We start from the raw sequence: 14,585 nt of genomic DNA, 5'->3' as shown, positions 1-14,585 counted from the left end.
GAGTGCGGCACGATGTCGTGGACATGCGAGGACAGGGTGCTAATGGGCCCGACACCGACGGCGTCCGCAGGGCACGCGGTGACAGCGACCCGGCATGCGTAGCGTGGTCAAGCTAGGCACAGTGCTTGGGACTTGATATCCACTCAGGCTTTTCTAAGCACTCCCTACTACCCAAGGCTAATTTTTCCTAGGTGTTCTTTTCTTCCCTTCCTTGTCCACAATATGCGCCAACCTTTGTATGAAGTGAGATCGCAACATACATGCTTCCTCCAAAACCATCTCCTCTTGTTTACTTTGAGAGAACACTATTTCATCAACCCATTGTGGATTTTCCGTTCGAACACCCGAATATTTGTATCAAAAGTGGTATGACGGTGTAACTTGGTCAACAACCTCGATACCAGCGTATGCCGAGCAGCGTCACCATGTGGCAGCTGTTCCATAGGGACCCTTGGTTTCGTCGTGGCACCATAAGCTATTAACCAAGCAACTACTACCAACTTACATGCAATCAAGATAGTGGGGTCATAGACCACAGAATCAGAGAAGTATTGCAAGGGAAGATTCAAACAACAAGGGTTCCTTTCGCAACAAGGGACAAGGACTTCAAATCCAACAACGGATTTGATTTAAAGAGATTCAAGTGTTCAGCTGGGACATCCATAATTAGTCGATACAGTGTCCTATGTTATCCAATCACGACCGGTCTGCTCGCATCCAAACGGTAATTTCTCTTGTAACCCACTTAACATCGCCCTTGAAAACCCTAAGCACGTCTAACGAGACTTAAGGTAGATGAACACAATAACACAGCGAAATAAATAAAATGCATATTCCGAACGTCCTTATGCTGGTACAACATACAGGTACTTACTCTCCCATTCTCGACACATTGTTCACCTTTCCTACGATCAGACTACCTCAACAACTACGGAAGAAATACAACAGAAAGATTACAATACCGGTGGACAGCGACGAAAGACACTACTAACTACGAGTACATCATCCTAAGACAACTAATCTACTTTCGACCACGCATCTTCATTCTCGGGCTCGGTGGATTCTTCTACGCCCTGGCTATGGATCTGCCTCCTCTCTTGGCAATGGCTAAGTGAGAGGAATCAAGGGTTCTACTTCTTACACTTCCGAGGGTAGAGTTGCTGGCGGTACTGCAACACCGGTTCTCCTTCTTTCTGGCGGGTGGATAGGGATCCCCTCCACGATAAGGGATCCTACCGTTCAGCAGCCAGCGTCCTCTGCTTGGCCCTAGTGACAAGGTAGGCCTCTCCCAACTGATGGGCATATTGATCTTTAGCCTCCTTCAGAGCTTCCGATATGGCAGTCTCCTAACTCTCAGAGGCTGCCGCACCGGCATGCGCTTCGGCAAGCTGCACCTAGAGCATCCTGGAGAAGATCTTAGCTTCCTCAGCTCGCTGAAGGCACTTCCTTAGCTCCGAGGCTTGTCGATCATACTACTCATCCAGAGCAAGCAGGTACGGGGTCAAGTACACCACGGTAGGGCTATCTTCTTGCACATCCTGCCCTTGCAAAGCCTCTATGCCCGTTGATTCTTTTCTAAAGGCGGAAAGAATCTCATGGGGGTACGGATGATGGGCTCTTCATAGATCTGGCAAAGGTACCATAAGGCTTTGGGGGCCATAACCTGGTAGGTGTCGATGAAGCAAAACTCGGTTGCGGTCATATTTTAGGTTTCAGTGATGTCGGGGAACTCTTCACTCTTCCCAATGTAGATGGTAACTTCACAACGCTCAGTGCCATGCTTTTTATACTCACGCCCCTCATACTCAGGACGATCTTTGACTCCGAGCTTTTGCAGGGTGGCATACAGGATCTTGGGAAAACCCTTAGTGTTTAGGCAGTAACTACTAACCTAGGCTCCTACCATCACCGGCGGTGGTTGCAAGGAAGGACTGAGCAAAAAGCTAGCTCAAAAGAAAAAGCTAGGCGAGCTAAAATGCATCGGGTGGTGGTACCAACAGCTAAGCTAGACCCTGCTTATAAAGGCAAAGCGGTCAGTGGTCCTAGCGTGGTCCATCAAGGTTCCAGCACAAGATCACTATAAATGAATCGACCGAATTTTTCACGCGTTAGAGGCGTGCGATGTCTGAGGCCATTAATGACTAATATGGCTACAAGACAAGGTCCTGACAAGAGCCCAGAAAAGAGTACGGGGAGATGCAAGTCACGGCAGGCGTGAACCATAGGCGACACGAAGCACAAAGCCACAGTTTAGCATTAAATCCAGAACAAGAACGAGTCAGTCGTGCACCATACAACATGCGTGACACCTATGGATGATGTATCTGCAAGCAATATGGGCACTACAATGCACAAATAGAATATGCATGAATGCACGTCCTAGACGTCCTTCTACTATTGCCAACATATAGGGCAACTGTTCTTAGATTTTTGGCACACCGATCTCTCCCTGTAGCTAGTCAATACTATCAGACTATGCTCGAGGTCAGTGTACCTGCAGAAAACTTGATTAAGCCTACCTAAGTGAGCAGAGTGCCATCTATCCTGGATACATAACCATAGTAATAGGGCTACTTATATAACTTTGCATGCAACATCCTAACTTTTTAAAAAGAATCTGTTGTCAAGTTTTAGTTTAGAAATAGGTTCCAAAGCTTTATTTCCTCATTTATGCCGATGGTGCTGCTGGTAGTGTACGGCACACGAGCAGTGCAAGGAAGGCAGCAGATCTTCGGCTGTAGTCCACAACGATCGCCCTGATGTTTGCTATGGTGAGGTGGACACAGAGGTGCTAAGGGATGATGGGACACTGCATGGCTGGTAAGCTAAACCTACACTAGCTAGGGAGACGTATTAATAGCGACCAACCACAACCACCGACCACATCAAGAGCAACGTGCACGCAACCCAAGCCATCTCTTAGATACATGGATGCATGTGTAAGTACAATTGTTCCTGTATGGTCGGTGAATTGTTTTTATCTGATGGTAAGGAGAAGAGGCATTAAATGTGTCCACCTGCTTGACTTGTTTTTATGTTATGGTAGCATGGAGGGGAGGCATTAAATGTGTTCATTTGCTTTCGACCCACCTGTGTAGGTGAAGATGTTCAGTGCTTTCAAATTTACTGAGTGAATTTTTGGATAGCTTAGGGAGGCACTCGCCATCTTGTTTTATATACTTTGTACGTTCAGTCTATTGCACTCCTCGTATAAATTCTTCGGGGACCACCATTTATTACTTTACCTTTACCGTGTTTTTTTGGCGGGTCTTTATCGTGCTTTTAGTGGACTATAAAACTTTATTCGCGGACAATTTTAAGTGTTAACACTTAAGTACTCTCTCCGTCCTAAAATGAATATAATTCTCACTTTTCAATATGTCAAACAATTTTAAATTTAATCAATGAGATAAAGGGTGTGGTTTTAAAGATGTGGCCAGAGATAGCGTGATGTGAACCTCAGGAATTGCCTTCTACTTTGTCAGGACCATACAAAATCTTACAAACACAGTTTACGCTTCCAAGGCGTTGAAAAAGTTAGTTCAAATTGTGTGGGGGTATGCCCCCTGGTATCCACAAGACAAGACATGGGTCGCACCATCGGAGGTGGCCCGGCCCACAAGATCAAGGCATGCACGGCGCTGCTCGGCATACATCGCAAGACATTGTATAGTATCAAATATGATACTTTACTTGTAATCCTGTCCCTCTAGACTATATAAGGAGAGGTAGGGGTTCCCTAGTGGACAGAACATACATAGATCTATCTACATACAGATCAATACAATACACCAAAGACACAGGACATAGGGTATTATGTCGATCAGACGGCCCAAACCTGACTAAATCGCTGTCTCTGCGTCTTGTGTTACCATCCGGTTCCTGATTACGCGCACCCCCACTGATAAATCTACCATCGTGGGATGCCCCTCAGTGGACTGCCAAGCATATTCTGTCGACAGTTGGTGCGCTAGGTAGGGGTGTGCGCTTGATCCATGGTGAGCCAGATGGACCTCAAATCAACAGCGCGTTCTCATCATCAATCTCGTGGAGATCCATGCCGGTCCATGATGACGTTTCATCATTGGCTACACCAGCCCTGCGACATCAGATCTGATCTCAGAACCACCTTCGAGGTTGCCTTCACCAACAACTCACCGCCTGCCAGGTGCTCACCGTCAACACCGACCAGATAATGCCATACGTCGCCAACCAGACTTTCTGTCTAAAGCTAAGTCACGCTTTAATATTTTTCTAAATATTCTCCAATCTCCATATATCACCATGATGTTTCTCCAAACTGTTTTCTCCATATTTGCTCTCCAAATGATTTTCCAAAACCCCAAACAGTCGCGTTGATGCTCGGATGCCTCCAAAGACGGCCCTGTCTCCGGCTCCTCCCTATATGTGCTACGGGCTCCGCGCTCTGCGTTATGGGTGGTCGGCAGCGGCTCCTTGGTCACACCTATTCCTCCTACATGTGCACGGGCTCCGCGCTCGACGTTATGGACTATGGGCTAGCTAGGGCTGGAGACTCAGCTACACACTAACTGTTCGGGCGGTTTATATTAAACATAAATATATTTTCACGCCAACTGATCACCGAGTTACATACGCTATTTCATCACTATTACTGATTTTTCTCCAGAGTTCATATATTTTTACATCATGTACTACCCGTTCTACATGTTTGTATTGCAGGGTCATTGTCCAGATGATTGGATCACCTGGTGCTCGGACTTCTCCACCGATCAACTAGTCAGACCGCTTGGTTCAAGGACTCCATCGTCGACCAGTTGATCGGACTGTTCGCCGATCGCTTCTACTCAATGCTCACTTCACCGCTGACCAGTTGACCAGACTGTTCGCCGCTCGTGCTTCATCGCCAGCTACGCCGGTTACTCCTCAGCACTTGGATTCTTCGTGCTCAAGGACTAAGTGGGCACACTTCACCACACGAACGTCGCCAGCTACGCTGGGGACTCCTTGGTGCTCGAACATCACCGCCTACACAGAGGACTCCTCGATGCTCGGTCATCGCCAGTGACATCGGGGACTCCTCGCTCCTTGGTGCTTGGACATCGCCAGCGACGCTGGGGACTCCTCGCTCCTCGGTGCTCAGTCATCACCAGCGACGCCGGGGACTCCTTGCTCCTTGGTGCTCACACATCGCCAGCGACGTCGGGGACTCCTCGCTCCTTGATGCTCGGTCATCGCCAGCGACGCCGGGGACTCCTCGCTCCTCGGTCATCGCCAGTGACTCCTCGCTCATCGATGCTCGGTCATCGCCGTCATCGCCAGCAATGTCGGGGACTCCTCGCTCTTTGGTGCTCGGTCATCACCAACGACGCCGGGGACTCCTCGCTCCCAGTGCTCGGTCATCGCCAGCGATGCCAGGGACTCCTCGCTCCTCAGTGCTTGGTCATTGCCAGCGACATTGGGGACTCATCACTCATCGGTGCTCGGTCATCGCCGTCATCGCCAGCGACATCGGGGACTCCTCGCTCCCGGTGCTCGATCATCGCCAGCAACGCCGGGAACCCCTCGCTCCCGGTGCTCGATCATCGCCAGCGACGCTGGGGACTCCTTGCTCCTTAGTGCTCGGTCATCGCCAGCGACGCCGGGAACTCATCACTCCTCGATGCTCGGTCATCGCTAGTGACGCCGGGAACTCCTCGCTCCTCGGTGCTCGGTCATCGCCAGTGACGCTGGGGACTCCTCGCTCCTCGGTGCTCGAACATCGCCAGCGACGCTGGGGACTCCTTGCTCCTCAGTGCTCGGTCATCGCTAATGACGTCGGGGACTCCTCGGTGCTCGGACATCGCCAGCGACACCGGGGACTCCTCGCTCCTCAGTGCTCAGACATCGCCAGCGACGCCGGGGGCTCCTCACTCCTCGATGCTCGATCATCGCCAGCGACGCCGGGGCTCCTCGCTCCTCGGTGCTCGGTCATCACCAGCGACACTGGGGACTCCTCGCTCCTCGGTGCTCGGACATCGCTAGTGACGCCGGGGGCTCCTCGCTCCTTGGTGCTCGGTCATCACCAGCGACACTGGGGATTCCTTGGTGCTCGAACATCATCGCCTACGCGAGGGACTCCTCGATGCTCGGACATCGCTGCCTATGCCGGGGACTCCTCGGTGCTTGGACATCATCGCCTACGTCAAGGACTCCTCGGTGCTCCGACATCGCCGCCTACATCGGGGGCTCCTCGGTGCTCGAACATTGCCGCCTATGTTGGGGACTCCTCGGTGCTCGGACATCACCGCCTACGTTAGGAGTCCTCAGTGCTTGGACGTCGCCAGCTACGCCGGAGACACCTCGGTGCTCGGATCTTGCTACATCTCATCGGTGTGCTATCAAGCTGCTCCATGCTATTCGGATCAGGGTGCTGATCTTGGGCAACGTATCTGGGGTCTTGATACGTGCATGTCAGACGATGTCGGCAAGCTTTTAGACTTCTTTGACCCTGCTACAAGATTCATTCTTCATCTTCCAGCAGGCTCGGGGACTAAGTGGGCACACTTCACCTTGCGGTGAATGTGCTTGTTCTCATCTCGAGGCTACACCCCGAGGACTGGCTGTCTGCTCGGCTGGTTTTCTACTTTCTGACCCTGGCACCACACGACTACGTCACCTACTGTCAGGCTCGGGGACTAGCTATGGGGGTATGCCCCCTGGTATCCACAAGACAAGATATGGGCCGCACCATTAGAGGTGGCCCGGCCCACAAGATCAAGGCGTGCACGGCGCTGCTCGGCGTGCACCGTAAGATATTGTATAGTACCAAATATGATACTTTACTTGTAACCCTGTCCCTCTAGACTATATAAGGAGAGGCAGGGGTCCCCTAGCGGACAGAACATATATATATCTATCTACATATAGATCAATACAATACACCAAAGACATAGGATGTAGGGTATTATGTCGATCAAACGGCCCGAACCTGTCTAAATCGCTGTCTCTGCGCCTTGTGTCACCATCCGGTTCCTAATTACGCGCACCCCCACCGATAAATCTACCATCGTGGGATGCCCCTCGGTGGATTGCCAAGCATATTCTGTCAACAAATTTGGTCACCTCCATTCTTTTTAGGTTCATACTTCGCTACTTGCGGCCGGGGAGGAGCTGTGCCACAGGTGCTCAGCTTCTTGCCATTAATGGTGTCGATGTGGCACCATGGCTGCACAGGACGATGGGACGACGCTGTAGGTGGGCGGTACGTCGTGTAGCGGGGGGGGGGGGGGGTGGATGCTCGGCATGCATGGCCGGTGGCTCGTAGCGTGATGGTCGGCACGCATGCGAGTACGAATCGCGTGCATGCTGCTGAGGCCTTTGCTTGTGCCTGCGTGGACAACACGACATTACCTTTTCTGCTTTTCGCAATGTGGCGTTCGACCGCATGCGAAGGAGAAGGAGTATGGCTCGAGCACGCGGGGACGGGTCGGGCGGTAGGAGTGCGGGGCACGCTTATCTAGGCAATAGTTGGAGAGGAACGGACGCCTCTGCATGTATGGGTGCAGATGCAAGTATGGTAGCCGTATTAATGGCGATCAACCCCAACCACCGACCACCTCAGGAGCAACGTGCACATAACCCAAGCCGTCTCTTAGATGTATGGATGCATGTGTAAGTACAAATGTTTCTGCATGGTCGGTGAATTATTTTTATCTGATGGTAAGGAGGAGAGGCATTAAATGTGTCCACCTGCTTTCGACCCACCCTGCGTAGGTGAAGATGTCCAGTGCTTTTAAATTTAATAAGTGAATTTCTGGATAGCTTAGGAAGGCACTCGTGCATACATGAAAATTTACTGCCTAGTATCTATTGATAGTAAATTCATTAAAGTAAAAGGAGAAGGCACATGTGATGTAAATTCCTCCTGTCATAGTTACTTTTTAATGTAAAGGACATGTGAAAGCACAGTGATGTAAATCCCCCTACCGTAGTAACTTTTTGCATGCAAAGTACACCCACAGTTTATATTATCCTTGCATGCATGGCCATTCAATTTTTCATCTATTTCATTGAATGTGTCCACTTGCTTCATCTATCCACTGCCGAATGCATGGAGGAAGGCTGGTTGTGACACGCATCATTTGAGTTATAGAATTTCTATCTAACGCACCAACTAAATAGAACGTGGACACCTTGAAAGACCGCCTAGACGGCGTGCCTTCGTATCTCTAATATATGTGTGGGGAAGATGCAGAAGCTGCATGCATCAAGTCCACCGCTGAAACCTAAACAATGCCGCTCTGGCAGCCTGCAACTTCTTGGATTTACATCAAGCACAGCATCTTTGAGTTCCAGGCATGAGTTGTATATAGGTCACAGACTCAGTGAACAAGAATGAGATACTATAGTATCTAACCCCCAAAAAATAGTAATAATTTGAGCAGAAATATCTAAACCATGAGAATGCCAGTGACCTCTGTTCAGACATGGCTCACTTTGCTTTGCTCTGTTGTCTATCTATACCACACCCTGATACCCACATTTTTTTCTACCTGTTTTTCCCTTAAGCAGTTAAGCTTAGTTTATGTATGAATCATTTTCCATGGCACTAAGCACTACTATGGTAGCATCATGAAGAAGCAAAAGCAGCAAGGCTTAAACAATAAGCACCTTGCAAAGTAACAGGACACTGCTAGCTAGCTAGCCTCCAAGGACAATCGAATGCACACTTAGGTGGTGGACGGCCGGGCCGGGGACACGCCGCGGCGGCAGCGCGGCTCCTCACGATGCTGCGGACATGGGCCCTTCTACCTTGAATAAGAGTTGAAACCTGGCCTGCAAGCAAATCAAAATGTGCTTGCTGCCGTGCAAGCTGCTTTTGTAACTCAAAAGCTTCGGCTCTATATGCTAGTTTTGCTTCACTGCAAATACACAAATGAGAAAATTGTCAAGAAAAGCACTTATAAGATGCTAAGAAGGAACATTTCAATCATGCACTTTGCAGCTTGGCATAATTAGCATTTAACTTCACTGGGTTTACAAAATGTTCCGAGAGCAAAAGCTCAAGCAGATACCACCAGTTTAAATTCGTTTTTACAATGTTTTCTGTTGAAAACCCATTCCCGGTAAACAATTGAAGTAGCATACAAACACCCACTTGTGAATTGTGATTGGTTTCATAACATTTTGCACCAGCGTCAATTTCAGAAATCAGTCCCCACTAAAATTTGAACCCATTCTATAACTACGACAATGTAAATGTAGCAATACTTCAATATTTGGAAGTTCCAAGCATACCGGATATCAAGAATGGTTTCTTCTTATCCAAACACAGCCTCTTGATTGTCAGCCCGTTCGGTTGGCTGGTTCGTTTCGTTGATGGTTCGTGAAGAAGTACTGCTGGCTGGTTTGTGTGAGAGAAAAATATTGTTCCGGCTGAAAATTTACGATCGTTTACGACAAGCCACAGCCAAACGAACAGGCTGTGTCTTCCTTGCTTGAAAAGGCTGATCCAAACGCACGCTAGCAGCGTGAGCGAGGCCTCGCCTCGCCCGCGCGGGGGCCTCCTGTGCCAGTGGCCGCTGCGCCAGACCCGCCTGCCCGCGCCGCTGCTGAGAGTGAGGGAGAGTGAGGGAGGGAGTAGAGGAGCAAGCAGCTGCTGCCGTCTGCCATTTACACAAGAGAGAAAAAGAGGAAGGAGCATCATTTTACATGAGAGGACCATGATGGAGCCCAGCTCTGTCGACGCCTCTGCATCCTCTAGCATGCAAAGTACGTTGTCCTTGCATGTATGGGCATTTAATTTTGCATCTACTTCATTGAATGCGTCCACCTGTTTAATCTATCCACTGCCAAACGTATGGAGGAATGCTGATTGTGACGCGTTTCATCTGAGCCGTGGAGCCCAGCTCTGTCGACGCCTCTGCATCCTCTGGCACGCAAAGTACGTTGTCCTTGCATGTATGGCCATTTAATTTTGTATCTACTTCATTGAATGCGTCCACCTGTTTAATCTATCCACTGCCAAACGTATGGAGGAATGCTGATTGTGACGCGTTTCATCTGAGCCGTGGAATTTCTATCTAACGCACCAACTAAATAGAACGTACGTGAACACTCTGGAGGCCGCCGATTCAGCGTGCCTTTATATCTAAATTTGTGGTTTCCGCAGTCTTGCGTCGCTCACCGCGTGGACCGGTTAAGCACCGCAGAAATCCGGACCCCGTCAGTCGCACAAATAGTTTCTCTACTTAGTACAACCTTGTAATCCCACCGCTAATCGATTCCTTGTGTTTGTGTGCGCCTCAGTCCTTAACGACCACTCGCCGTCGAGGTGTCTATGGGCTACGTAACTTTCCATCTCCTACTTAAATAGTTTCGCTCGCTCGCTCGTCCAGACTGGCCGGAGCACGCGGTGGCGGGGGCGCACAGCCGGCGGCGGCCTCGTCGCGTACGTGCGCGCCGCGCGCGAGGTCGAGGCGGACGCGCGCCGGGGCTACGCCGAGGGGTTTGGCCTGGGCGCACGGCGTCGCCTTCGACAGCGACGACGGCGGCGCTGATGAGCGCGACGCGCTCCTGGACATTTTCTGCGAGGCCTTCGCCAGCGACCTACCGTCAAGCCGCGTCATCCGGCCGCGCAGCGACAAGACCATCCACCACCGGCTGCACCTGCACTACGAGTGCAACGTCCGCAACCCAGCCGCCGATAGTGACAACGCCCGCCGCAATAGCATTGTTCGACGTCAGCTTGCGTGACGGCGTGTTGCGCGTGCCGGCGTTCGTGCTCGACGAGGGCGCCAAGGTGCTGCTCGCGAATCTGGTGGCGTTCGAGCAGGGAGGTGGCCGCGCGGCGCGGCAGCTGGACACGGGCAACCTGGTGACGGGCTTCACGGTGCTTTGTCGGGTCGCTTGTGAACTCGCTGAGGGACTTGGAGGAAGACGGTGACTGGGTCACTTACAGCTTGGCCTCACCGGCCAGAGAGAGATAGGGAGAGGACAGGGTGGACATCATCATTGATCGGGTCCGAATGTCAGGGCTGTCAAACGGTGAAAACCTAACAGAAAACGAACGAAATGGTGTGGAAGACAAGAAAGTTTAACGTCATGGCACTAGGGTGCATTTAAACTTTTTAGTGACCTATAGACGTAGAGCATCTTTTGTAATAGCATACAGGTAAAATGCTCATTTCCATTGCTGAGTCTTGAACTAGCAGCTGCATGACTGCAGAGGGGTGAGTCATCCTACACACGGTGGGCGATGCTAGTTAGGCTAGTTTCAATGGGAGTTTCATCAAAGTTTTATTTGTATTTAATAAGCTGCCACATAGGCCCTGTTCGCTTATTTTATAATCCGTCTTTTTCAGCTTATTTTTTCAGCCGGAACAATGTTTTCTCTTGCAACAAATCAGCTAGAATAATGTTTCGGTTTATTTTTTCAACGAAGCGAACAGGGCCATAATCACTTTTGATGATGTGGTAAGGTTTTTAATAAGAGAGAAGTGATGAAACTCTCCTGACACGAATATCAACTCTCTATGAGTTATGGAATTAAATGTTTATAAACCTCTAGAATGAAACTCACCATTGAGAATGAGTGTTTCATCCATATTTTATTTTATTCTATATGACGTGACCATCTCAGAAACAACGTAATTAAACTCTCCACTTACAGTGGCCTTAGCGCGATGAATTCACTAGTTGCCCGATCCGTCCTCAATGCACGTAGAAAGAGGTACCACCGGTTTATAGATTCTGACCCCGTTCGGCTTGCTGAATCTTGTCTGAAAAATACTGTTCTGACTGAAATGTTGTGAAAGATAAACACTGTCGTAGCTTAAAAAAAAGTCGAACCAGCAGGATACGAGGGTAGGCCCTCTGATGAGAGAACGGAGGCGGAGGAGAGAACGATTTGCGATTATAATGCCCTAAAATAAGGAGTGATCACCTTCTCCTGTCGGTACGTGTCGTCGAGCGGCGGCCGGGGCCGGCGTGTCGGCGGCGGCGGCGGGGCGCTCGGGATTCTGCCTTGGTCGGGAAGACGGGAGACGAGGAGGAGACGACGACAGCCTAAGAACGCAAGGCAGGCCAGTTCGGCCTCGGGTGAGTTGTGAATTGGCCCATGAGCCATGAGGGCCCAATTTCTGAACTAGGTCCTCTCTCTCTCTCTCTCTGGCCCATAATTTCTGTGGGCTGCCCCTCCCACCATTGCCCGTGGCAAACGGTGGCCCCCCGTCCTCTGGCCCCGTGGCAGTTTGGCAGCATGCATGTACGATGATGTGTGTTGATGCTATCAGCGATGACAGCACGGGCCTGAAACGGACGGGTCGGACGCACAAGCACCAGCGTACTAGCTAGGCCCATCGCCGATGGATCGGTGTCATCTGGATCGTCAGTATCGATCACGAGCGGCTGCCTGCAGGTGGCAGGTTACGTACAAACACGTACTACTCAACAATGCATCGACACGTAGTATTGCTAGCTAACAGCAATGCTATCTGGCTACGTACAGGGCCTCCAAGGCTTCGTCTTCGGCCGGCCTATACGTACATATGATCCATCATATCTCCATGACTCCATCAGTCCCATCGTCATTCAGTTGAGCGGCACACACACTCACTCGGCCATCCACGCATCCACAGACCACCACTGCAGGCTTCTCATCGATCGATCCATCCATCATGGCCGCCGCCACCACCACCACCACCAAGATGAACGGCGGCATCAACTCCTCCAAGGAGTACTCGGAGCAGCCGCAGCACAACGCTGCTGACACCACCGCCAAGAAGACGCCGGCGGCGACCTCGGAGTCGGAGTGGGAAGCCGTGTCGTCGTTGCTTGACGCGGCGCGTCCCTTCCTCCGGGGCGAGCTGGGTTCGGCGGACCCGGAGCTGCCATCCCTGGTGGCGGTGCTGCGCGCGGCGGGCGCCGGAGAGTGCTACCACAAGCACGGCACGTTCCTGGAGCACCTGGAGGACGTGTACCGGATCCTCCGCCTGTGGGGCGCGTCCGACGCCGTGGCGCGCTGCGGCCTCTTCCACTCCTCCTACTCCAACTCCTACGTCGACCTCGCCATCTTCCAGCTCGACACGGGGCGGGGCCAAGTGCGCCGCATCATCGGCGCGGACGCCGAGCGCCTCGTCCACCTCTTCTGCGTCGTGCCGAGGCACCAGCTCATATTCGAGCAGCTCCAGCCCCGGTACACGGAGCAGGAGCTCAGGGACCACCTCGCCGCCGCAGAGGCCGAGCTCGCCGCCGCCCAGCAGGGTCAGCTGCTGGGCTCATCCCCCGTGCTGACGATGTCGCCGTGGCGCCGGAAGCTCCGGTCCGTGGTGCCGCCCGAGGGCGTGGTGGCGACGCACATCCGCACCGGGGAGCCCGTGCCGCTGTCGCGCCGCGTGGTGGCGGCGTTCCTGCTCATGACCGTCGCCGACTTCAGCGACCAGTACACGGACTACCAGGACGAGCTGTTCGAGAACGACGACGGCCGGCTCGAGCTCCGCGGCGACGACTGGGCCGCGCTGTGGCCGGGAACCGGAAAGCCTGGGCTCTGGGTCAGCGCCATGTCCAGGCTGGCGGCGCTCTACGGCCTCATCGCCCGGGACGAGCAGCTGATCGCCATGCAGATGCAGGGGGCTGGCCACCACCACCACGACGATGACATGGTTGTGGGCGAGCTGGTGGTCCCGCCGGTGTTCGAGCGGTGCAGCCGGGTGCTGGACCCCGGGGAGCAGAAGGCGGCGAGGGATCTCTACTGGGAGGCCATCACCACCACCAGGAGCAGCAAGGACAACAGGAAGGACACGGAGGCGCTGCTACGGGAGAGCATCGCGAAGAACCCCTTCGTGGGGGAGCCGCACCTGGTGCTGGCGCAGCTGCTCCTCAACGACGGCAGGTACGCGGAGGCGGAGGCGGAGGCGGCAGCGGGGCGCGGGGTGCGGCTGCTGCTCCAGTGGGGGAGCAGCTGGGACAAGCGAATGTCGTGGGAGGGGTGGGTGTCGTGGGGGCGGCTCATGGGGGACAAGCCCCGCCGCCGCCGTGGCACCTGGCCGCGCACCGCCTGGGGCATCATCAACCTCGGACTCGTCGAAGGCGTCGCCAACCGCAACTGAAACTGATCGGATCCAGGAGATGGAGCATCGTCCATCCATTCCATGCCAATCATCCATTCGTATGTGGACGGTGTACCGTACCTAGCGTACTAATGGTACTGTACTGTAGGTACGGTTCACGTGATTGTTCTTTTGGAACACAGCATATGTATGTGTACTCTACTGTATTGGTATGCATCTACCTTCTACCAACCACTCTGCCGGGTAAGGACACTCAAAGTAAGGGAGTCAGCGCCCACGCTAATTCCTCCGGATGGCTCGAGACGTATTAAAAGGTCTCGCCCGACCCCGAGGCCGTGGGCTCCGCCTCACCCGAGCTCGAGGCCGCGGGCTCCGTCTCGCCCGATCCCGAGGACACGGTTTTCATCTTGTCCGACGGGGACCCATACCGCCGCCAACCACTCTAGGTCCAAGCGTATGGGTCTGGGTCAAAACTCTGACGTCGGGGAAGAGACTGGCATGCCTCGATATAACCCGTGACCAGGCCATACCTGGGGAATCACATAAGAACAGTGT

At 52.5% G+C, this 14,585-nt stretch overlaps 1 protein-coding gene across 1 annotated transcript; it reads left to right on the top strand.

Annotated features, from left to right (window-relative positions):
• Window positions 1–12,511: 12,511 nt before the first annotated feature.
• On the top strand, window positions 12,512–14,248 carry LOC136464918 (uncharacterized). The gene has a single exon (XM_066463866.1). It carries the CDS (start codon window positions 12,639–12,641, stop codon window positions 14,067–14,069), a length of 1,431 nt encoding a protein of 476 aa, XP_066319963.1. The 5' UTR covers window positions 12,512–12,638; the 3' UTR covers window positions 14,070–14,248.
• Window positions 14,249–14,585: the final 337 nt, after the last annotated feature.

This window comes from Miscanthus floridulus, chromosome 7, assembly GCF_019320115.1.
Source record: "Miscanthus floridulus cultivar M001 chromosome 7, ASM1932011v1, whole genome shotgun sequence".
Classification (NCBI taxonomy): domain Eukaryota; kingdom Viridiplantae; phylum Streptophyta; class Magnoliopsida; order Poales; family Poaceae; genus Miscanthus; species Miscanthus floridulus.
This window is presented reverse-complemented; position numbering and strand designations above follow the sequence as displayed.

Bases quoted from the DNA above. Each gene is read 5' to 3' on its own strand.
- LOC136464918 (XM_066463866.1), top strand. From the start codon at position 12,639: ATGGCCGCCGCCACCACCACCACCACCAAGATGAACGGCGGCATCAAC.